Genomic DNA, 26,447 nt, shown 5'->3' with positions numbered 1-26,447 from the left:
GGGCTAACCTCTATATTTTTGTTTTCTCTACAGGTGGACCTCTCTTTTTAAAAAATATTTATATTTCATTTCTAACTCTTTTTCTGTGCAAACCCAAATCTCAACCCCCCTTGGATTCTGCCATTCTCAAGGAGGAAAGGGAATAAATAGGGGAGTTTATTGCCTCCATTTCCTCTCCTTGGATGTAACTTTTTGTTTATCTAGCTTGCCTGTTACTCATCACAATAAGATCGATGAGAGGCATTCTCCCTCTTATCTTACGAGCAACTAAGAAAGGGGGTGGGTTTGTTTCTCCAGATGGAATGTGAAGGGGAGGGAGTAAATGTGCTGCGAATGAACTAATGGTGCTCCCTTTCCCATGAGGGGCTTGCCACCTGAAACTTGACTGATCTGGAACTGACTAAATGGACTGAGGGGTGGGGTTTTGCTCAGGGACACTTTAAAAATATCGATCTGTGTAAAAAATTTTCAGATCCTATTATACCTTCTATCATCCATGTCTTAGTAAAAGTTCCTGCTTGGACAATCTTGCCTCTAGGAGTCTTTCTTTCTTAAGATGTGGATTGGAGTGGGTTCTGACAGGATATCTCCAATTTCCCATCAGGATGGGGAAGAGGATCCGTGTCTTTGGAGAGATTCTAATCCTCTCATCCCTTAGAACAGGGGTGGGGAACTATGGCCATTTTATGACCTGTGCAACAACCATGGCTGGCTCAGGAATTCTGGGAGTTAGTCCACAAGACATAAAAGGGCCATAGTTTTCCCCCCTCTGCCTTAGAGAAATGGAACCATTCTGTGATCTCCTGCAGGGGAAAATGATTTCCCCACCAGCTCCTCCAACCCCACTTCAACATTCCACAGGTGGAACTTCATGGCAGCTTTGTCTGTGAGATTAACCAACTAGTCTACACTCCAGGAAGAAATGAACAGAAACATATATAGTCCTCATTTAGCAACCACAATTGGGACTGGCAACTTGGTCCAAGTGAAACTATGATTGTGCTTTACAACCTTACTTCAATGGTCCAATATGTTCTTTATAGCAGCCCCTCAAATATGGAAGACTGTTATGTCACCTCTAGTCCTTCTTTTCACTAGACTACAATTTTCTTTCTTTTCACTAGACTACACTAGACTACAATTCCTGCAACTGTTCATGTTTTAGCCTCCAGTCCCCAAATCATCTTTGTTGCTCTTCTCTGCACTCTTTCCAGGGTCTCAACATCTTCTTTATATTGTGGTGACCAAAACTGGATACAGTATTCAAAGTGTGGTCTAAGGCTTTATAAAGTAGTACTAACACTTCACATGATCTTGATTCTATCACTCTGTTAATGCAGCCTAAGATTGCATTGGCTTTTTTTGGCTGCTGACACACAGTTGGATCATATTTAAGTGGTTGTCCACTAGGACTCCAAGATCCTTCTCATAGTTACTGTTATTGAACCACATTTCACCTAATCTGTAATTGTACATTTGGTTTTTCTTTCCTAAAACCTTGTTTTTCTCTATACTGAATTTCATTTCCTAACAGTGAGGACAATTAACTAGTGGAACAGCTTGTCTTCAGAAATCGTGGGTTTTTTAAAGAAGAGACTAGACTATAGGTGTCAAACTCACCATGTCATGTGCCGTGTTATGATGTATCGTGATGTTTTTTGCATTGCCGGAGCTGGGGTGGGCGCGGTCTCCATAGTATGCAACTGGCCTGTGGACCAGCAGTTTGACACCCCTGGACTAGACAGTCACTTTCTGAAATAGTATAGGTTCTCCTGCTTGAGCAGGGGGCTGGACTAGAAGACCTCCAAGGTTCCTTCCAGATTCTATTCTATTCTATTCTATTCTATTCTATTCTATTCTATTCTATTCTATTCTATTCTATTCTATTCTATTCTATTCTATTCTATTCTATTCTATTCTATTCTAGCCCAGTATTCAAGTCTGTCAAGATCCATCTGGATTTTGAGATCTTCTGGGGTGTTGGCAATTCCTGCCAGCTTGGTGTCATCTGCAGATTTGATGAGTTCTCCTTCGATTCACTCATCTAAGTCATTGATGAAGAAATTGAAGAGTCCTGGGTACCCTGCTGCTTACTTCTCTCCATGTAGACGTAGTACCATTAAGGACTACACTTTGAGTGCGGTTTGTCAGCCATTTACAAATCCATCCAAATCCAAATGTTGTCTTGTCCCAAATTTTTCTAGCTTATCAAGAAGTAGGTTGTGGTCTGCTTTGTCAAATGCCTTGCTGAAATCTAAGTATACGATGTCCATAGCTTTTCGCTGGTCCACTAATTTAATCATTTCAAAGAATGAAGTAAGGTTTGGCATGGTCTGTTTTTGACAAACCCACATGGGCTATTAGTTATAACTTTGCTTGCTTTTAGGCTTTTCTCCAAGATGAAATGAAAAGCTCATCCTTTCATTCTCTGTGCATACGATAAACTTCTGGAGGGACCCTATTGTTCCCTTAAACGAACGCTCATTCAACATTTTGTGCCGTGAATGTGATCTGGATGCCTTGGAAGTAAACTTTGTTCTTTGCTTGTGAGAAGAACAGCAGAAAATAAATGTCTTGGCCAAAGCAAAGCAGCATTGCTACAGGGTGGAACTTGAGTCCCTCGTCTCTTTTGCAGAGGCAGAGCACAGGGATTACAGCAGCATGGATTGGAGAGCAGCCCTGCAGCTGCTATGAAGCCCCACAACCAAATCCCACCAGGCTTCCTCCTCTTTCAAAAGCCTCCACAGAAAGGTGGAAGGAGACAATCGCAGCTCATTTCTTTGAGTCCTTTTATAATTTATCCCCTCATTGTGCTTCAAGGAGTCCACCTCTTCACTAACTTCCATCTAAAAAGTTAGGAAAAAGGGAGGTAGGAACCTCTTGGTGTGGGGAGCCTTTCATTTCCTCAAGGGAATCTGAGGCTCCATGGCAGGTGACACCGAGGCAAATAATGGATTAGGACGCCCATTCTTTCTTGTTCCTAAGCCCCCATGGAAGCATTTGTCAGGATCCACCCCAATCCACATCTTAGGAAAGAACTCTTGGAGACAGGATTGTCCAAGCAGGAACTTTTACAAAAACATGGTTGACAGTGGATAATCTAGACAGGATCTGGAAACTGTGTTGCAGATTAATACTTTTAAAGTGTCCCCGAGTAAAACCCCTCCCCTCAGTCCATTTGGTCAGTCCCGGATCAGTTAAGTTTCATGCGTCAAAACCCTTCGTGGGAAAAGAGAAACTTCACGCATTTACAGCATCGCTACTTCCTCCCTTTAAAATTCAGTCGGAGATGCAAACCAGAACCCCCCCTTCCTTTTGTTCTTCTCAGTTCAAAGGTTCTTCCTCTGGTCTTTGATGATGGCCTCCAGGCAGGCTGAATAAACCATCTTTTGTCTAATGGATAGGAGTGGCCAATTAACATCTTCTCTCCCCCTCCTTGTGGATGGCAGAATCCAGTAAGGGGGTGAGATTTAGGTTTGCGTAGATAGGAAATTAGGAATGGAATATAAATGGAATATAAATGGATTCCGACACCATTACTATTATGATTATTGCTACTGTTATAATAGTTGTATTTTTCCAGTTTTCAAAACCGCCAGAGGTTTAAACATTAGACCAGACATTGCATCATGTCAATCCCGTCTCCTCTCTCTCTACCAACCTAGTTGTCTCTCTGCCTAGAGCTCTTAGGGACTCAGGGCACCCAACCCTGCTCTGAAATAACCCACCTTTTAATGTACAGAGACACTTCCATTCTTTAAGGCCAGCTCTAGAATAAGGTGGATCAAATCAAGGGAAGCACTGAGACCTCTTATTTTGCATCTGCCCAATTTTTAAAAAATTGTTGGTATTTAATTTGAAGTTGACTTTGCAATCATTTCACATGTGTATTCTGTGACCTAAACATTTGTAGTCATCTTCAAGTTGTAGGAGTCCATTAAAAAGAGATTTGCCAAGGTTGTCTGGGTGACTTTGTGCCAATCACCAGAAGATGGTGAGTTCTAGTCCTGCCTTAGGAACGAAAGCTATCTGGTTGATTTTGAACCAATCTTTTTCAGCACAACCCACCAGGGTTGTTATTGTGAAAATAAGAGGCGGAAGGAGCATTAGGTATGTTCATCCTTGAGTTACTTATAAAGTAATAAAAACAGGATAAAAATGTAATCAATTGAATTGATGCTAACCATGACTCATCTTTTGAAGTTCAATCAACAGTGCAGGAATGGGTGTAACCCTATCAGAATTTAAGTTTCACAACTATTCCATGTCTGCTCTTTGGCAACAGCATAACACAGCTGATTCATGTTCAGTTCATGACTGATAGGAATCGCAACATTGCACGTCCACAACTGCCAAAACAAGTACCCTCCTTTCAAGTTACCCAAGTGTAGAACTTCCCATTTGCCTACCACTAACATCATTCTTGTTTCCCATTCTATCAGTGTTGCAATCATACTCTAGAGTATGGATGATCTGGATCTGTGGCAGATGGGATTTAGAGTCCGGCCTGAAACAGAAACCCCATTGGCTATCCTCATGATCACTTGTGACAAGGCCTGGAAGTATGACCATCCTTATCAACCCCAGTATTCTTGTGGGCCACCTATGGTGGTTCTTTTTCTTAACAGATAAGTCCTGAGTAGGGAGAACATTATGGGCCCCAAGCCATTTGTTATGGGATTTATTTATTTATTTATTTATTTGGATTTATATACCGCCCTTTCCCGCAGGACTCAGGGCGGTTTACAGGGTATTTAAAACAAGAAATACAAAAGTTAAAAACAATTAAAAATAATTACAACAGTCCCTGAAAAAGTAAAAAACCCTAATTAAAATTAAAATTAAAATTCTCAGCCTGGGCCGGAGAGCTCGAAGAGCCAGGTCTTCAGGTCCCGGCGGAATGAACGGAGGTCGGGGGCAGTCCTAAGCTCCATGGGCAGCTGGTTCCAGAGGGCAGGCGCACCCACTAAGAAGGCCCTCCCCCTGGGTGTTACCCGCCGGCAATCTTTTACTGGCGGCACCCTGAGAAGTCCCTCCCTGTGGGAGCGCACTGGACGAAGGGAGCTTGATGCCAGCAGCAGGTGTTCCCTCAGATATCCCGGACCCAAGCCATTTAGGGCTTTATAGGTCATTACCAGCACCTTGAAGCCAATGCAGCTTGCAGATTAGAGGTGTTACATGGGAGTATCGGGAAACCCCCATCACAACTCACGCAGCCGCATTCTGCACCAGCTGAAGCCTCCGAGTGGTCCTCAAGGGCAGCCCCATGTAGAGAGCGTTGCAGTAGTCTAAACAGGAGGTCACGAGCGCATGAGTGACTGTCCGTAGGGTATCTCGGTCCAGGTAGGGTCGCAACTGGCGCACCAGGCGAACCTGAGCAAAAGCCCCCCTGGTCACGGCTCCTATGTGGTCTTCAAAATTGAGCCGGGAGTGAAGGACGCCCAAGTTGCGAGCCCTATCAACGGGGCGTAACACCTCACCCCCCATCGTTAAAGGTGGAATGATCTGGTTAACCCGAGATGCCGATATGCACAGCCACTCGGTCTTGGCAGGATTGAGACAAAGCCTGTTTCTCCCCATCCACACCTGGACCGCCTCCAGGCAACGGGACAGCACGGCGAGGGCATCGCTGGGTTGGTTCGGGGTGGAAAGAAAAAGTTGGGTATCATCAGCATACTGATGATACCCTACCCCGAAACCACGAATGATCTCACCCAGCGGCTTCATATAGATGTTGAACAGGAGGGGCGAGAGAACCGACCCCTGAGGAACTCCACAAACAAGAGGCCTCGGGGCGGATCTCTGCCCTCCCGTCAACACTGACTGCGAGCGGCCCAGGAGATAGGAGAACCACTGTAAAACGGTGCCTCCCACTCCCAACCCCCTGAGACGCCGCAGTAGGATACCATGGTCGATGGTATCAAAAGCCGCTGAGAGATCTAATAGGACTAGGACAGAGGAACAACCCCTGTCCCGAGCCCGCCAGAGATCATTCACCAGCGCGACCAATGCTGTCTCCGTGCTGTGTCCAGGCCTGAAACCCGATTGGTACGGGTCCAGATAATCGGTTTCCTCCAGGAACAGAGGAAGCTGATGCGCCACCACACTCTCAACAAACTTCGCCAAAAAGTGAAGGTTGGAGACTGGACGATAATTATTTAAAACAGCCGGGTCCAGGGCAGGCTTTTTGAGGAGGGCTCACCACCGCCTCCTTCAAGGTGGCGGGGAAGACACCCTTCTTCAAAGAAGCAGTTATTACTGCCTGGAACCAGCCTCGTGTCTCCTCCCAGGCCGCATAAACCAGCCAGGAGGGGCACGGATCCAACAAACAGGTGGTGGAGCTCAGCCTCCTGATAATCCTGTCCACATCATCAGGGGAAACAGGATCAAACTCAGTCCAGATAACATGCTCAAGACCGTCCGATTCCTCCACGTCAGACTCCGCCCAGTCAGAGTCCAGGCCGGCCCGGATCTGAGCGATTTTGTCCGTCAGATGATGACTAAACTCCTCGGCCCGTCCCTGTAAGGGATCCTCCCTCACCTCCTGGTTAAGGAGGGAGCAAGTCACCCTAAACAGGGCGGCCGGGAGATTATCTGCGGACGCGATGAGGGCAGCGAAGTAATTAGACTTCACCGTCCTCATCGCCGCAAGATAAGACCTTATAAAGGTTCTTAACTGCAATCAGTCAGATTCGGATCGGCTGGACCTCCAACCGCTCTCTAGACCCCGTCTCCGATGCTTCATCTCCCGGAGCTCCGCAGAAAACCATGGAGCCCAGCGGGATCTGCGCCGGGTCAGAGGGGTCGCAAGGGTACAACACAGGTCAGAGGTCGCGAGGGTACAACACAGTCAAGTGCCCTGGTGGCCGCCCTTTCCCAGGCATCCACCAAGGCATCGACTGGGCTGTGGGTGAGGGCGATGGGTATAGAACCAAGCGCCATCTGGAACCGTTCCGGGTCCATTAGGCGCCTGGGGCGGAACCACCTAGTCGGTTCCGCCGCCCAGCGGTGGGGGGTGGCATAACGGAAGACCAGCCGCAGGAGGTGATGATCTGACCATGACAGGGGAACAATGGTTGGAGAACCCCCTCCCAGATCATCCAACCACTGTCCAGACAGGAACACCAGGTCGAGGGTGTGACCCCCCCCACATGAGTTGGGCCCTGAATTACTTGGGACAGGCCCATGGCCGTCATGGAAGCCATGAACTCCCGAGCTAACTCAGACGACCCTCCCAGTGAAGGCAAGTTGAAGTCCCCCAGAACTATAAGCCTGGGGAACTCCACCGCCAACCCTGAGTTTGGTCTTTTCTGTTTAATCCTATTTAGTACCTACATGGGGCTGCTAGAACAGATCTGCCAATTTAGGGTAAGGTAGGATCAATAAGCTGATGATACCCAGTTGCACCTCACTACCCAAGGTCCTGTAGGAAATGTATGAGAACATCTTACCTGAAGACTATGAGGGCTTGGTTGAGAGAAACATAAGGTCTTTTCCAGAAGATAAAAGGACTAGTGATTCAAAAGGTGATTCTAGGTGCAACCTTATCTGAAACAGACTGAGGTTAGTCACTCATATCCTCAGCCTCACTCATCATTCCAGCTCATACTATCAAGTATGTTGAGTATCTGAGCAAGCAAAGTCGGATCTCCTGGCCCAATAAAATTAGAGTTTAATTACACAAACCAGTTCTTGTTTAGGTATTGCAGCCATGGTGATGGGAAATTTACAAAATCTGGCACAGGAAAACTCAGGGAAGTTTTCCTGCACTTGGAGCAGACTGTTCAAAACCAGTAACAATTTTAGTTTTCCTAACCATTCATTTTTGAATACATTCACTTTTGAAACAAAGTACCAAAACACTGTGGTTTTTCATTACAGCTAGTCCTAAAATTATGACTGTAATGGAGTTTGCCTATTACAGTCATATGTTGTGAAGTGGGTATCACATGACCAACCCGATTTTACAACTTTGGGCAGCAGTTTTAAGCAAACTCGGTTTGTTATGGCATGTTTTCGCAAAAAAATAGAAGTGCCAGGTTTTGTTATAAACTGGCTACGTGATTGTGGGATGCTGCAAATGACTGTAAACACGAGCATTGCCAAGCATCAAAATTCAGTCATGTGATGTGTGAATATATATAGTAAGATAGTAAGAATTGGTTTTATATCAGAGTAGATAGAAATGAAATATAACCTGGATTCTGACACCTACCCTCCTTCACTGTGTCTCATCCCCTGGCATGCATGTCAATTCTGGGGGTCCTTCTCCCCCTTTCCTTATCTTCCCCACCCGCCTTTCTCTTGCTCAGTTGTTTGATGTTACTGCCAATCTATCCCCCAATCCTGTCTCTCCCCACCCCCCAACTCTGCTGACGCTGGCAGTGGACCAGTGAAAGCTAAGACAGTTGATTTTTACATTTTATAAATGGTTGTTTTCATTGCTTTTATTATTTTTTAACAATAAACAGCTGTTTTATACTTATCCCAGTTGTGTGTGTGTGTGTGTGTGTGTGTGTGTGTGTGTGTGTGTGTGTGTGTATAAAAAATAACCTTTTGGGGTAGTCTGTCTAAATTTCAATCAGTCTCTAAGTAACCAGTCATATGCTGAAGATTATCTGTATCTATGAAATCAAGAGGCAAAAGCCCCAAGTCAATTTTTCATACAAACAAGTTATTTTTAAAAGGGAACCTTCATTTTGAAGGTCATTATCTGATGTTACCATTATGCCATTTACAGGAGAGCTAAGGTGCAAATTGCCCCAAATCACCATGGCTCTGCCCATGGATGATGTAGAATGAAAGGATTGGCCCTCATGCCGCTTGTTGGGATGACTGTAGGATTTGGCCACCATATTTTATTTATGGGCAAAGGGACAAGCAATTTCAGGAGATGTCCTGCACATCGAGAAAAAATATTATTTTTCTATATATCTCAACATGCCAAATGGCCTCATAATTCTGCTTTTGAAGACAAGGGGGAAAGCAGAACCTGCAGTCTGGATGAAAATCGCTGGAACCAATAAACCCCATGAGCATCAAGTACCAAACACCAAGTGCACCTGCCTGAGGTACCTGGACAGAACAGGTCAGCAACACCCTCAGGGTTCAGGGCCTATGCAAGAAAATGTTGATCTAGAGAGCAAAGGTGGCTTTGATGATACTTCTTCTTGGATAATTCCATTATTTACTAGTGGGAAACCCATCTCAGGAACAAAAGGTTTGACATGCAATGTGCATCAGAAACGAGCTTTTGCAACTTATCTAAATATGTAGCAAGGTCCACATACCATTGTTTTAAAACAAATGTTTAAATATATTGTTTTCCATAGGAAACAGAATTTACTTACATTAATAATTAGAGGGAAAACTTAAAATAATACATAAAAGGTGATATACTGTAGCGGAAGACAAAGTCAGAGTAGTCAGGACTAAGGCAAAAATTTGGAACAAAGAAAGGTTAAGAGTTATAAAAGAACCCAACATAATTCTAACACACTTGTATCTCCAACACATTTCAGGAAGAAAAATAAATGTATTTGCTACCATGGGATCAAACAACCTAAAACCCCTCATATGAATATGCAAATTGTACACTACAATATAAACATTAATCTTATTTATAGCATATTTGTGTATAAAATAGTTTAAAAGCAGATTTGAAATTTGCTCTTCTTTGCTTTTTTTTAAATCAGTACAATTTGCAACTGGCCTTCCTAAAACTACATTCTTTGGGTAAAAATAGCTTTCCCTTCTTTGTGGATGAAATTCAGCAAGGGAAGCAGAACTGCAACCTGCAGTGGTTCTTGATACTGTTTTGTGAAAGTCCTGGTCAGCAATTCAAGTTGTTTCTATTTCCGAGGCCTCCTCTATGAAATTTGCAACTGGGCTGAGAAGCAGAAGAGGAAAGAGTTTATATTCGGCATTCATGTCTTCTGAGAGAAGGGGCTGATCCAGGGGCTCCAGCAGAACGGCTCCGTCTGTTTGGCTTTCTGGGCCGGCAACTTGTTGCTCTGCTTCGTTGCTCTCTATTGAACCCAGCAGATCCCCTCTGGCGTTCCCCAGGCTGCCAACTTCATCACTGGAAGGCAGTTCTTCGAACAGTGAAAGCAAAGGGTTCCCCCGATACTGAATCAGCTGCATGTCTGGGAGGGAGGGAGGGAATACCCAGTTAATAAATGGTTAATAGCTAAGCTAAATGCTCATGCTGGCATGTAGAGTCCTGGGAGGAACAAACCACCCCTTGCCCATCCAAGCAGAGCACAGACAAGATCCCAGAATAGGAAATATTCAAGCAGAAGCTTTGTCATCTGAGTCACACCTAGAGATGGGAAGGCCTGGAAAAAACCCAGAAAAATTGAAAAAAAGGAGTGTGGAATATGTTCTTTTCCAATGATAAATAATATATCTATGACATGGTATTCAAACTATATAACACAAAGAGCTTAATGAAAGATTTCTGAGACTTTTTGTAAAGTCTTAAATTATTGCATGTTCTCTCAGCTGAAGACAAGCAAATCCTGGGAATACAGTTAAAGTAACATTGTACTTCTGACTTCTGGTTTGCAATAAACTTATGTTGGAGGTTAAACTCCCAAATACATGGATAGAAGCAAATATTACCTTAATACCAAAAGAAGATTCAGACTTGACACAGATAAAAAATTATAGACCGATATCGTTACTAAATGTGGATTATAAAATTTTTACTTCAATAATGGCAGAGACTGACTTCCGGGTGGCAAGGCTCCGTTGATGGCGGCCGTTTCGGCCATCAGACCCGCTGCTTTCCGTAGAGCCGCTAAAAACAGTGACGATCAGCTGTTTGGCGGCTCGGAAACCCGCTCCTCGGGAAAAGAGGGGGGGTGAGCGCTTAGGCAGGGGTAGAGCTCCCCTAGACCACCAGAGTTTAAACTCTGGTGGTTGAAGGGTGTGAGCCCCCCCGAAGCCTGAGTTTGCTCCGGACTCTGGGACGTCTCTGCTCCAAGGCTTTGGAGCAGAGCAGGACGCTGCAACCATCCCTGCCATCGATAATAAATTGTGGATTACTTGGATGCAGGCAGAGCTGTGCAGGAGAATGCTGTAATAGCAAGTATTTGAACTTTAACTCTGAATACTTTGAGAGAAGAAGATGCAAGTGGTGCAGAAAGTGAAAGTGCGTAATAGAAATTAACTGGTGTTAAGATGGCTTCTAAATCAACCAAAGTTCCTAGAAGTGCTGGTGCTTTGCCAGTTCAGCATTCTTCATTACAGGCTTTGATGCCTCCTCCTGTAGCACCCACACCCGCACCAGCATTAACAATAAAAGATTTGCAAGAGGCTTTGTAACAGGCTTTGAAAACACAATCCCAACAAATAGCTGAACTTATTGAGGAGAAGAATACTGAAATAAGAGCAGACATTTTGGCTGCATTTCAAGGGCTTGCAGTTTGTATTGAGCGTCTGGATGAGCGTGTGGAAGAGCTCAGTCAAAACAATATGAGATTAGATGCTAAAATGCTGGATGCTGAAAATGTAATGGAAAAGATTGATGATGATGTAGTAATGTTACAATATAGGGATATGGAATTTGCTGTGAGGATCAGAGGTTTGAAAGAAGATCCTAAGGAAGATTTGGAAGAATTACTGGCACAGGCCCCTGAATCGGTTTTAGAGCGTCCAGCAGAAGCTATTATGGGGGATATAGATAAAATATTTCGTGTTAACTCTTGGATTGCAAGACAAAGAAAGTTACCTAGAGATGTGGTGGTTACAAAGAGAGCAATTAGAAATGTGGTCATCCAAGCCTTCTATAACAATAGATTTACAGTTGCTGAGGAAGAAGTTTTAATTCTGAAAGAATTTTAAGGAAAAGAAAAGAATTTGCTTTTTTGGCAGATGAATTAAGGAAACAGCAGATTCAATTTAGATGTACACAGTTTAGATGTACGCAGGCACAAGATATCGTCTCAATACAGCTTTGCAGGCACGAGATTTTTATTCTAATATTTTGAAGGCAGGCTCTCCGCCATCTTCAGAATTTAGAGGAAGGAATGGTGAAGGAGAGAGTCAGTCGCGAATGGGGAGTATACAAGGAGCTGAAGGAGTTACTCTGCAGAAGGATAAAGAATCCCAGCAAACTACAGGAGTGGATCAGACCCAGGTGCCAACAGAAGAGGTTAGAGAACAAAGAATGACACGGGCTGCAATTAGACGAATGAGACAAGAACAAGAACAACAGAAAGCTGCAATTATATCTCAAAAACCTACTTGCAGTGAAGCAGTGGGAGGAGCGAAACCGAAGAGAGTGCAGGTGGTTTTGGAAGAGGCGCTCTGAAAGCTTCAGGTCGCAAAAGATGGCGACAAAGTTTCTAACTTGGAATGTTAATGGATTAAACTCCCCGCACAAGAGAAAGAAAGGATTTCAGTATTTAAAACAATTTAGAAATGATGTTATTTGTCTACAGGAAACGCATATTCAAGCAGCTGATCAAAAATATTTGATAAATTTTAGGCTGGGGACACAGTTTATTGCGTCTGCTCCTGACAAGAAAAATGGAGTAGTTATTTATGTTAACAGCTAATTTAATTGAAACAGATAAACAAGGAAGATATGTTATAATTGAACTATTAATAGAAGGCAAGAAAATACTTTTGGTTGGATTATACACTCCTAATCAACAGCAAGGAGAATTTTATAAACTATTACACAGCAAGATAACTCAATGGGATTATAAATCTTGTATTTTTATGGGAGACTTGAATGGTGTTTTGGATGTACAAATGGACAAAAAAGGCCTTTTTAGAAGTATACCAAGTCATGCCAGATTGCCTAAAATTTTTTTTGAGATGAAAGACGATTTGGAATTGAGAGATGTTTGGAGAGAAAGCAATTTGCAAGAAAAAGACTTTAACTTTAACTTTTTTTCTGATAGGCATCAATCTTTTTCTAGGATTGATTTTGTATTAATTACTAATGATCTTTTTTCTAGGATTAAGAAGATTAAGATATGTCCAAGAACTATATCAGATCATAGTCCAGTATGGTTGGAAATAGAAAAAGACAGTGGAGACAGGCGCTCTTGGAGACTTAATGAAAATTTGTTTAGATATCAAGAAAATGTGGAAGAGTGTAAAAAACAGATGAAAGAATTTTTTAATATGAATATGTACAAGGGTATTTCTATTGAAATGGTTTGGGATGCAAGTAAAGCTTATATGAGAGGAGTGTTAATATATTTGAATAATAAGTACAGACGCAAACTGGAACATAGGCGAAAAGAATTAGAGGAGGAAATTAAGAGGAAAGAGAAGGCTTTAATTTTGAATCCATCTGATGGGAAGATTAAAGAGGTAATTACTTTATTAAGAGGTCAGTTTGATATGTTGATGGCAGATCAAGTGGCAACCAATTTACGGTATGCTACACATAATACTTTTTGCAATGCTAATAAGCCGGGTAGGTGGTTAGCTTATTTGTTAAGGAAGAAACAAAGGTTACATAATATAGATAGAATAGATTACAAGGGTAAGGTGGTGTTTCAGCAGAATCTTATTAAAAAGGCCTTTGTTGATTTTTGTTCTAAGTTGTATGTTAGAGACAAGATTCAAGATGTAGATATAGATAGATATTTATGAGAAGTTAATATTCCTGTTCTTACACAAGAGCAAAGGGAAGGGATGAATCAATTGATAAATGATGAAGAAATTATTTTAGCAATTAAGCAATTAAAGGTGGGGAAAGCACCAGGAACAGATGCTTTGACTGCCGTCTATTATAAAGATTTACAGTAAGAAATGGTGGAACCTTTAAGAGAATTGTTTAGGACAATTCAACTGGGAGGAGAAGTGCCTCCATCGTGGAAAACAGCCTTTATATCGCTGATTCCGAAGGAAGATCAAGATATCACCCAAGACAAAAACTATAGGCCAATATTGCTTTTAAATACTGATTACAAGATATTTGCAAAAATTTTAGCAAATAGATTAATGAAGGTAATGGAGCAAATGATTCATAGTGACCAAACTGGATTTATAAGTGGTAGACAAATGAAGAATAATGTGAAACATATTGTAGATTTATTGGAATTTTTGGATAGAAATAACCAGGTTCCTGCAGCGCTGATTTTTTTGGATGCTGAAAAAGCCTTTGATCAATTAGACTGGCAATTTTTATTTAAGGCATTGGAGAAAATAGAGTTTGGGAAAAAAAATTTACAATCTATTAGAGCAATATATCAGAAGCAAACAGCTCAAATAGTAGTTAATGGTAGTTTGACAGAAACATGTAATATTGAAAAGGGTACAAGACAGGGGTGTCCGTTGTCACCTTTGCTGTTTGTTTTAACATTGGAAATATTATTGATTAAAATACGAGATTCGAATAAAATTAAGGGAACTAAAATAAGAGATCAAGATTATAGATTAAGAGTGTTTGCAGATGACCTGGTTATTACAGTAAGTCAACCGACTTATTCAGTTGTAGAATTGATGGAGATAATAATGTCATATGGGAAAGTTTCTGGATTTAAGATAAACACGCAAAAAACGCTTCAAATGTAAAATTATACAAAAATAATTATGAATTGTTATGGTTAAAATACAAAAAGAGCTAGATGGTTGGGAAAAATTACAATTATCCTTATTGGGAAGAATTGCAGCAGTAAAAATGAATGTTTTGCCAAAATTTTTATTTTTGTTTCAAATGATACCTATACTTAAAAAGGACTCAAATTTGGAGGAATGGCAGAAAGGTATTAATAAATTTGTTTGGGCAGGGAAAAAACCACGAGTTAAATTTAAGATAATGCAAGACATACGTGAAAGAGATGGTCTTAAAATGCCTAATCTTAAGTTATATTATGAGGCTGCTGCTTTATCATCAATTAGTGATTGGTTTAATTTAACACAAGGGAGATTATTAAATCTTGAGGGTTATGATTTGTTATTTGGTTGGCATGCATATTTATTGTATGATAAGGTGGATAATGTTTTTAAGATACATATATTAAGGTATGCTCTGTTGCGAGTATTGAAAAAATATAGGCATAAGTTAAATTATAAAATACCAATTTGGGCAATACCTAAACCTGCAATAGAAAATATAAATGTTGGATTTAAACATGATGTGATTACATACAAAGAAATTTTAAGGATAGAAAGGAATGTATGGCAATTAAAGCCATATAATATTTTAAAAGAAGAAAAGATTGTACAAACTTGGTTTCAGTATGGGCAGTTACAAGCAAGATGGAAAGAAGATCAGAAAGTTGGTATTTCAATAACTGATGGAAATTTGGTAAAACAAATTAGAGATCAAGGCCAGGCACATATAAAAAGGATATATAATGCACTGATAGAAATTGACTCAGAAACGGAACTTGTTAAAGATTGTATGATAAAGTGGGCCCAGAACTTTCAGGAGGTTATAACAATGGATACTTGGGAAAAGATTTGGGTTAGAAATGTAAAATTTACACAGGCTCAAAATTTAAGAGAATTTTTATAAAATGTTTTATAGGTGGCACTTAGACCCTAAAAAGCTAGCAAGTATGTATCCGAACTGCCAGCCCAAATGTTGGAGGTGTGGTTGTGAGGATGCAACGTATTATCATATATGGTGGACTTGTAAAAAAGTCAAAACTTTTTGGATTAAAATTTGGTGGAACATGCAGAAGATATTTAAGAAAAAGATAAGGTTTTCTCCACAGTTGTTTTTGTTGGGTATTGTTACAGATTTTACTGTCATAGATACTAAATTGATGTTGAATCTAATTATGGCAGCAAGACTTTTAGTAGCGCAATATTGGAAGAAGGAGGAACTGCCTACTATAGAAGAATGGACTTTGAAAGTTTCTAACTTTCTAAAAAAAGTTTCTAACTTTTTTTTTTTTTTTTTGCCGGCTCCGAAGATGGCGGACGCGCTGGGGAGAGCTCCGTAGCCCCCAACAGTAAGGCGTCCCCCCAGGAGCCCCCCAGGGCCGTCAATGGACCCCTGGGGTGGGGCAAGAATTTCGGGCAAATGAACTGGGTAATTATGCCGCCCGCTGCCTCCCGAAACAACTGCAGGGGCGCCAGGACATCCCTGCCCCACCGTTATAAACGGAGCCAGCACCCTCCGCCCTGCCTCTGCCGCTTGTCAACTGCCGAGCAAGGGCGGCGCCTCCGCCGATCAGCTGTGCGGCAGAGGCCCCGGCGGAAAGGATGGCAGCGGCTGCGGCGACGATTTTCAAGCCCCCAGGCTGGTCGTTGATCCAGGGAGCCTGGCAACGGCGATGGCGGTGGCGGCGGGGCGTCTCCAGGCCCCCCCCTGGCCATCCAGGAGGGGCCGGAGGCTCTGCTCTGCCCCGGCCCCCCCACCGGCTCCCGGGTGACGGCGGCGTCTCCAGGTTATCAGCGGAGACGCCGCGGACCAGCTGGACCAGCTGGGTGGCGGAGGCGGAGGCATCGGCGGCGCCGGAGGTGAGAGACCCGCCCCTGGACCACGACAGCCGTCGCAGCCATCCAGGAGGGGCCGGAGGCTCTGCTCTGCCCCGGCCCCCTGACCGGCTCCCGGGGACGGCGGCGTCTCCGGACTATCGACGGAGACGCCACGGACCAGCTGGACCAGCTGGGTGGCGGAAGCGGCGGCATCGGCGTCGAGAGGCCCACCCCTGGACCACGACAGCCCTGGACCACGGCAGCCCTCGCAGCCATACAGGAGGGGCCGAAGGCTCTGCTCTGCCCCTGACCGGCTCCCGGGTGGCGGCGGCATCTTCGGCGGTGAGAGCCCAGCGAGCCCTGGTCTGCGGTCTCCTCCGATGCCGATCACCGGGCAAGGACGGCGTCTCCGCAGATCAGCTGTGCGGCGGAGGCGCCGGCAACGAAACCAACAGCAGCAGCAACGGGCAGCGGCGGCGTCTCCGAGGATCAGAGAAGGCGCCGCGGATCAGCTGGGCGGTGGAAGAGGCGGCAGCGAAGACGACCGCGGCCGGGACTGCTTCTCCAGGCCTAGTCGTTCGCCACCCAGGGGCCTTGACAGCGGCGGTAGCACTGACGGCGTGGCATCTTCGACCCGCCCCCTGTACCGCTACGGCCGTTGCAACAATCCTCAAGGAGACGCCGCAGACCAGCTTTACAACGGTAGCGGCAACAACGAAGACATGGGCGGTGAGGCAGCTGCTCTGGGCCCTGGTCGACCGTCCTCCGAGGGGCCTTGACAGAGGCCCTGACAGAGACGCTAGTAACAGCGGTGCGGCGTCTCGACCACCGTGGGCTGCCCCTGGACGGCGGTGCCTCCGAAAGATTCACACCAAAGGAGACGCTGGACAATGGAGGCGACGGCCCGAGCCACCTCCTCGAGACACCTTGATCGGAGACGGCAACACCAGGGGCATGACACCAGGGACTCCCGTACCTCTGGGAGGCCACGCTCTGGATGGTCCTCAACCAATAGGGGCCATGGAACTGTGGCCGGGAACAACGCCCAGAGGATCAGGGAGGGAACTGTTTGGGGCGGCTGAACCACCGGAGCTGACGCCAATTAATGGATCCCTCCATCCTGCCTTCTGCCCACTCTCACCCATCTTTGCCCATTCTCTCCCCACAGGACATAACGGGCCTGGGTGCTAGCCACAGTGGCAGAGTGGCTGGGCCTTACACCTGCTACCCCATAGAGGTGAGAGCTCTATGGGGTATGCCTCACCCAGAGTACGTTCTGGACCACCTCCGGAAGCAGAGACACAACCCATCGTGAGAGGATGAGGAGTGGCCTGCTTCTGGGGGTTCGCCCGGCCAAGTGGCAGTGGCAGGGCGACGATCCAGATACGCACCTACCCGACTCGACCCTCCTGCAAATGCACCATCCAGGGGACAGCCTTCCCAGAACCACCTGTGACTATGCTTGTTCAATACTCTAGCATAGCACTGCACGCCCTCAGGGGTTCCCCACTCTCGTGGGTGCGACCCGCCTGCATCACATCCAATCTTGATGACGGGCTCAACCACTGGGCCTCTGAGAGATGGCCGGGCAGGGTCAGGGGCCTCCAGCATAAGCCCAACAAGAAGCCCCTGATTAAGTTTTTAGTTAAGTTTTTTGTGGGGTTAGGGAGGGGGGAGGGAGGAGACTATGGTTGCGCGGGAAAGGCACGCCTTCCAGCCACCATAACGCATGCCAGGCCCACGGCCGTCCACGACGGCGTACAACGAGGACCAGTCGCCGATAACACCCAGTGGCGTCCCATCCCTAGGATGGTGGGGAATGGCAGAAGGTGCACAGACAGAGGGCCGTATCGTCACCGGGAGTGTCATCTCCGCCCTGTACAGGCGGTGAGACGCTCCGACCCTCTGTTCTCCCCCGGAGGACCCGGGAGCAAAGGTGCGCACCCTCCCATGCTAAGGCTGGTCTACCTGAATGCAAGGTCCGCAGCTAACAAAGCTCACCTCATTCGTGACCTAGTGGAGAGTGAGCATGCGGACCTGGCCTGCATCACGGAAACCTGGCTGGGCCCAGAGGGGGGTGTTCCTCTGGTTGACCTCTGCCCGCCAGGTTTCCAGGTACTGCACCAGCCCCGGGCTCATGGGAGGGGCGGGGGAGTGGCAGTTATCATCAGGGAATCCCTTAGCCCGCGAGAGACCACCGTCCCTCAGATGGTCGGGTGTGAGTCTCTCCTACTGAGATTCGGCCCAGGGGCGCAGTTGGGTCTGCTGCTGGCGTACCTACCACCTAATCGTGCAGCGGCGGCCCTACCCGAGCTACTCGATGTCCTCTCAGGGTTGGTGGTTGAATTCCCAAGACTCATGGTCTTGGGCGACTTTAATCTACCGTCCCTGGGAGGATCGTCCGAACTGGCTCGGGAGTTCATGGCTTCCATGACGGCCATGGACCTGTTGCAAATAATTTCTGGGCCGACTCATGAGAGAGGCCACAACCCAGACTTGGTGTTCTTGTCTGGACGGTGGCGCGATGATGTCGGTGGGGGTGCCACAACTATTACGCCCCTGTCATGGACCGATCACCACCTCCTGCGGCTAGACTTCCCCCTTGCCACTCCCCACCGTGGGTGCACGGTGCCAGTCAGATGGTACCGCCCTAGGCGCCTAATGGACCCTGATAAGTTCCAGGCAGCGCTTAGGGACTCGCATGCACCCCCTGCTCACAACTCGGTGGAAGCCTTAGTGGAAGCCTGGGAAAAGGCAGCCACGGAGGCTCTGGACCGAGTTGTACCCTTGCGGCCTCTGACCCGACGCAGATCCCAGCGAGCCCCATGGTTCACCGAGGAGCTCCGGGAGATGAAGCGTCGGAGACGGGGCCTAGAGAGCCGTTGGAGGTCCAGTTGATCCGAATCCGACCGATTGCGACTAAGAACCCTCACCAGGTCTTATCTCGCTGCGATAAGGGTGGCAAAATCCAACTACTTTTCCACCCTCATCGCGTCCGCAGATAATCGCCCGGCTGCCTTGTTCAGGGTGACTCGCTCCCTATTAAACCAAGAGGTGAGGGAGGAACCCTTGCAGGGTCGAGCCGAGGAATTTGGTCAATATCTGCTGGATAAAATCGCTCGGATCCGAACTGGTCTGGACTCCAACTGGGCTGAGATGGAAGAACAAGACTTGGACAGTCTTGTCGACGTCATCTGGGAAGAATTTGATCCTGTAACTCCTAAGGAAGTGGACAGGATTATGAGAAGGTTGAGCTCCTCCACATGCTTACTGGACCCGTGCCCTTCCTGGCTGGCCTATGCAGCTCGAGAGGCGACACGAGGCTGGTTCCTAGCGGTCATCTCTGCTTCTCTGAGTGAGGGTCACTTCCCCACCGCCTTGAAGGAGGCGGTGGTGAGACCTCTCCTCAAGAAGCCCACCTTGGACCCATCCTCTTTGAATAACTTTCGTCCAGTCTCCAATCTTCGCTTCCTTGCGAAGGTTGTTGAGAGCGTGGTGGCGCACCAACTTCCTCAGATCCTGGATGAAGCGGTTTATCTAGACCCGTACCAATCGGGTTTCAGGCCGGGCTACAGCACGGAGACGGCATTGGTCGCTCTGATGAATGATCTCTGGAGAGCCCGGGACAGGGGCCATTCCTCTGTCCTAGTCTTATTAGACCTCTCAGCGGCTTTCGATACCATCGACCATGGTATCTTGCTGCGACGCCTCAGGGGACTGGGAGTGGGAGGCACGGTTCTGCGTTGGTTCTCCTCCTTTCTCCAGGGTCGCTCGCAGTCGGTGCTGACAGGGGGACAGAGGTCGGCCCCGAGGCCTCTCGCTTGCGGAGTCCCTCAGGGGTCGGTCCTCTCGCCTCTCCTGTTCAACATCTACATGAAACCGCTGGGTGAGATCATTCGCAGTTTTGGAGTAGGGTACCATCAGTATGCTGATGACACCCAGCTTTTTATCTCAACTCCTAACAATATCAGTGATGCCCTAGACGTGATGTCCCGCTGCCTGAAAGCGGTCCGGGAATGGATGGGGAGAAACAGGCTTCAACTGAACCCGGACAAGACTGAATGGCTGTACGTACCGGCAAGCCAGGAGATTCAGAACGTCCCACTGCTTAACATTGGGGACAAGTTACTTCCCCCTGTTGATAGGGCCCGCAACCTGGGTGTCCTCCTAGACTCGCAGCTCTCCCTGGAAGACCACATTGGAGCTGTGACCAAGGGGGCCTTCTCCCGGGTTCGGCTAGTTCGCCAACTACGGCCTTATCTGGACCTGGATTCCTTACGTACAGTCACCCATGCCCTTGTGACATCTCGCCTAGACTATTGTAACGCTCTCTACATGGGGCTGCCCTTGAGATCCACTCGGAAGCTTCAACTGGTGCAAAGTGCGGCGGCACGGACACTCTTGGGAGCCTCCCGATACTCCCATATCACACCTCTCCTCCGTGCGCTGCACTGGCTTCCGGTTGCCTTCCGTGTGAAGTTCAAGGTGCTAACAATGACATTCAAAGCCCTACATGGCATGGGTCCGGACTACCTACGGGAGCACCTTCTGCCGATGTCAGCACCCCACCGTCCTGTGCGCTCCCACAGAGAGGGCCTCCTCAGGGTGCCACCGCTCAAGGAATGTCGGCTAATGGCCCCCAGGGGGAGAGCATTCTCAGTGGGTGCGCCAGCCCTCTGGAACACCTTACCAACCGAAATCCGGATGGCCCCTGACCTCCGTACCTTCCGTCGCGACTTAAAAACTTTCCTATTCCAGCAGGCTGGCCTGGCATGATAACGTTAATTGGGGTCCCAGTTTGTGTTATTAGTGTTTCTTATTATTTTATTGTTCGGTCTGTATACCTTCCTTCCTCTGTACACCGCCCCGAGTCCCTCGGGAGAAGGGCGGTTTATAAAAACTAATAAATAAATAAATAAATAAATAAATAACTTGGCAGAAATGGCAAAGATTTCAGCATATTTCAAAGAACAATCGCAACAGAGATATATTGTGGAATGGAGAAGATGGATCGAATATATTCAGAATAAATATGGGACTAAAAAGTTTCATTTAGCATTTGAATAAGTATTGGTTTTATATGATGTATTATTAGTTATGTTATTTGTTAGTAATATAGTTATGTTTAAGGGGAGTTAAAGTGCGATAGAATTTAATGTTTTATTTTAGCTCGTTAGCATATTTTAGCTTACGTTTGTAAAGTTTATACCCTGTATTCAGCTCTGGGAAGTCGGCGGGGGAGGGGAGGGTAAGGGAAGGGAAGGGGGAGGGGAGGGGGAGGGAGTTTTTCTTTTTAAAAAATGTACTGTAAAACTTTTCAATTAAAAAAAAATGGCAGAGACTGAAAAGATTCTTAACTGAATTTATACATTCAGACCAAAATGTTTTTTTTTACCAAAGAGACAAATTAAGAATAATTTAAGAGTGCTAATGGACATATTGAAATATTATGAATTACATCCAGGGAAACAACTGGCACTAATATTTCTAGATGCCCAAAAGGCACTTGATACATGTTTCCTGGCAACTTATGACTCAGCAATTAAAAATAATGGACTTTGGACAGAATTTTATAAATATGATTAAAACAATATACAATAAACAAACAGCGAATTGCAAATGGAGATTATACTGAGAACTTTGAGATAAGAAAAGGTACAAGGCAAGGATGTCCATTATCTCTATTGTTATTTAGTTTGACCTTGGAAGTTCTAAATAGAAATATTAGACAAGATACAGAAATTAAAGGACTAGAAATAAAAAGTAAAACATAAAAATTACAAGCAATTGATGATAATTTGGTATTTATTTTAGAAGAATCTTTGGAGATGACTCCTAAACTACTGGGAAAGACAGAATAATATGAAGAAATGGCAGAACTATAAACAGAGAAAAAACCAAAGTAATAGTTAAAAATCTTACAGATAAACAAAAAAACCCAAATGTCAGAAAAAATAAAATTGCAAATAGTTACAGATTGGTATTTTAAAGTGTCCCTAAGCAAACCCCACCCTACAGTTCATCTGGGTAGTGCAGACCGGCAAATCCCCAGGTGTTAACTTCATCGATGGAAAAAGATAACATCAGTCTGGCTCTATTTGTGCATGATCATTCCACAGGTCTTCACACCTCATTTTGAGGATGGAGAAATAAACCAGGTCCTGGAGGGTTGTATCTCTCCCCCCCCCCACCTCCCTTTTCTCCAGAGGCCCAGTTAGGGAGGAGAAGTTCAGAGGGATGCAGAGTATAGGAGGCAATTTGTTACATTGTAATGGATAGCAGACACAAGGAAAATAAACAAAAGGTTACACTGTAGTTAATAGAGGAAGTGAAAGCAATAAAACCCGCATGTATGTCCCCACTCCCCCTTGGGAGTATGGCAGAATCCAGGGAAAGGTGAGACTTGCATTTAGATCAGAGGCAATACTTAGAAATGAAATATAAATGGATTCTGACAGAAACAAAAGGTTGTTACATTTGGAGGGGCATGATTGGGGTGGCACACTTTTTTATGGTATGGGCAGGGCTTTTTTGTCATAGAACGCTCACAATGGAATTCCGGCACCTTTTTTGGATTTATTTATTTTTATTTTATTTTATTACATTTATATACCGCCCTTTCCCGGAGGACTCAGGGCGGTTTACAGGGTAATTAAAACCAACAATACAAAAGTTAAGACCAAGTTTAAAAAAGATTAAATTTATCCCTGTATAAATAAAACCCCAATTAAAATAAATTAATCCTCAGCCTGGGCCGGAGAGCTCAAAGAGCCAGGTCTTCAGGCCCCGGCGGAATGAACGGAGGTCGGGGGCAGTCCTCAGCTCCACTGGCAGCTGGTTCCAAAGGGCAGGCGCCCCCACTGAGAAGGCCCTATTCCTGGGTGTTACCTGCCGGCAATCTCTTACCGGTGGCACCCTGAGAAGACCCTCCCTGTGGGAGCGCACTGGACGAAGGGAACTTGATGCCGGCAGCAGGTGTTCCCTCAGATATCCCGGACCCAAGCCATGTAGGGCTTTATAGGTCATCACCAGCACCTTGAATCTCACCCGGAGGGCAACCAGAAGCCAATGCAGCTCGCGGAGTAGAGGTGTTACGTGGGAGTATCGGGAGACCCCCATCACAACTCGCGCGGCCGCATTCTGCACCAGTTGAAGCCTCCGCGTGGTCCTCAAGGGCAGCCCCATGTAGAGAGCGTTGCAGTAGTCCAAACAGGAGGTCACGAGCGCATGGTACGGGTCGATAATCAGTGCGTAAGGCATCTCGGTCCAGATAGGGTCGCAACTGGCGCACCAGGCGAACCTGGGCAAAAGCCCCCCTGGTCACGGCTCCTATATGGTCTTCAAAATTGAGTCGTGAATCCAGGAGGACGCCCAAGTTGCGAGCCCTATCAACGAGGGGTAACACCTCACCCCCCATCGTTAGAGATGGAATAGTCTGGTTGACCCGAGATGCCGATATGCACAGCCACTCAGTCTTGGCGGGATTGAGACGAAGCCTGTTTCTCCCCATCCAGACCTGAACCGCCTCCAGGCACCGGGACATCACGGCGAGGGCATCGCCAGGTTGGTTCGGGGTGGAAAGAAAAAGTTGGGTATCATCAGCGTACTGATGATACCCCACCCCGAAACCACGAATGATCTCACCCAGCGGCTTCATATAGATGTTGAACAGGAGGGGCAAGAGAACCAACCCCTGAGGAACTCCACAAATGAGAGGCCTCGGGGCGGATCTCTGCCCTCCCGTCAACACCGACTGCGAGCGGCCCAGGAGATAGGAGGAGAACCACCGTAAAACGGTGCTTCCCACTCCCAACCCCCTGAGACGCCGCAGTAGGATACCATGGTCGATGGTATCAAAAGCCGCTGAGAGATCTAATAGGACCAGGACAGAGGAACAACCCCTGTCCCTAGCCCTCCAGAGATCATTCACCAGCGCGACCAATGCCGTCTCTGTGCTGTATCCGGGTCTGAAACCCGATTGGTACGGGTCCAGATAATCAGTTTCCTCCAGGAACAGAGGAAGCTGATGCGCCACCACACTCTCAACAACCTTCGCTAAAAAGCGAAGGTTGGAGACTGGACGATAGTTATTTAAAACAGCCGGGTCCAAGGCAGGCTTCTTGAGGAGGGGTCTCACCACCGCCTCCTTCAAGGCGGCAGGGAAGACACCCTCCTTCAAAGAAGCAGTTATTACTGCCTGGAACCAGCCTCGTGTCCCCTCCCGGGCCGCATAAGCTAGCCAGGAGGGGCACGGATCCAACAAACAGGTGGTGGTGCTCAGCCTCCCCATGATCCTGTCCACATCATCAGGGGAAACAGGGTCGAACTCAGTCCAGATAACATGCTCAAGACCGTCCGATTCCTCCACGTCAGACTCTGCCCAGTCAGAGTCCAGACCGGTCCGGATCTGAGCGATTTTGTCCGCCAGATGATGACTAAACTCCTCGGCTCGTCCCCGCAAGGGATCCTCCCTCACCTCCTGATTAAGGAGGGAGCGAGTTACCCTAAACAGGGCGGCCGGGCGATTATCTGCGGACGCGATAAGGGCAGCAAAGTAGTTAGACTTCGCCGTCCTTATCGCCGCAAGATAAGACCTTATAAAGGTTCTTAACTGCAATCGGTCAGATTCGGATCGGCTGGACCTCCAACCGCTCTCTAGACCTCGTCTCCGACGCTTCATCTCCCAGAGCTCCACAGAGAACCATGGAGCACAGCGGGATCTGCGCCGGGTCAGAGGTCGCAAGGGTACAACACAGTCAAGTGCCCCGGCGGCCGCCCTTTCCCAGGCATCCACCAGAGCATCGACTGGGCTGTGGGTAAGGGTGATGGGTATAGGCCCAAGCGCCCTCTGGAACCGTTCCGGGTCCATTAGACGCCTGGGGCGGAACCACCTGGTCGGTTCCACCGCCCAGCAGCGGGGGTTGGCATAACAGAAAACCAGCCGCAGGAGGTAATGATCTGACCATGACAGGGGGGTGATGGTTGGTGAACCCCCTTCCAGATCATCCAACCACTATCCAGATAGGAACACCAGGTCGAGAGTATGATCCCCCACATGAGTCGGGCCCTCAATAACTTGGGTCAGGCCCATGGCCGTCATGGCTCATATGGACAGTTCTGGAACTTTGTAGGGTAGGCAAGGCGGGTTGTATGACATGTGTGAGTTCCGGCACCTTTTTCTTTTACAAAAAAAGCACTGGGTATGGGAAAAATAAAATTCATAAATATTTCCAAAATCACTATATAAGAAATGCATTGTTAACATGGGGAAAAATAAAATGTAAAATATATTTGAAAATTCCAGAGTGGTTGTCAACAACGAAAGCATTTGTACACCCAAATTTAGTAGACTTTGAAAAAAATCTGGAGATATATTCTAAACTCTGAAGGGAATTTAAAATCTAAACAAGAAATGGAAAATCAGGGTATCAATTTATCATGGTGGGCACATTTACAAATGCAAACTTGATATGATAAAGATGTTAAACTATGGATTTTATAAGGAGCAAACTGTGTTTGATAAGATATATATATATATATATATATATATATATATATATATATATATATATATATATATATATATATATATATATATATATATATATATATATATATATATATATATATATATATATATATATATATATATATATATAATCCCATTCATATCCCGCCCTTCTCCGAAGACTTAGGGTGGCTTACAATCTAAAGCACAAATCAATGTGCTTAGCAATAGCCTTCATTCTATGTATATGCCTGCTTATTAGGGCTTTCGCCCCCCCCAAGCGGCATTATTACAAAGTCAGCTTATTGCCCCCAACAATCTGGGTCCTCATTTTACCTACCTCGGAAGGATGGAAGGCTGAGTCAACCTTGAGCCTGGTGGGACTCGAACCTGCACCAATTGCAGGTAGCTGGTGTTACTTAAGGAGGCATTAGCCCACTGCTCCACCAGGGCTCTTGACAAGATATATATTTATTTATTTATTTATTTATTTATTTATTTATTTATTTATTTATTTATTTATTATTTGGTTTATATACCG

General features: G+C 46.1%; 1 protein-coding gene across 10 annotated transcripts in view; it reads right to left on the bottom strand.

Moving 5' to 3' along the window:
- Nucleotides 1–9,292: 9,292 nt before the first annotated feature.
- Nucleotides 9,293–26,447, bottom strand: part of LOC308673083 (heat shock factor protein 3-like) — a 74,227-nt gene continuing 57,072 nt past the window's right edge. For 7 of the 10 annotated variants that reach the window (XM_081336476.1, XM_081336485.1, XM_081336484.1 and 4 more), the window contains one exon: nucleotides 9,293–10,145. In XM_081336476.1, the coding sequence (XP_081192602.1) occupies nucleotides 9,841–10,145 (305 nt within the window). In that variant the 3' untranslated portion in view covers nucleotides 9,293–9,840. The other 3 variants (XR_014027570.1, XM_081336482.1, XR_014027571.1) reach the window with 2 other exon arrangements.

This window comes from Vipera berus, assembly GCF_964194415.1.
Source record: "Vipera berus genome assembly, chromosome: 11".
Taxonomy (NCBI): Eukaryota; Metazoa; Chordata; class Lepidosauria; order Squamata; family Viperidae; genus Vipera; species Vipera berus.
This window is presented reverse-complemented; position numbering and strand designations above follow the sequence as displayed.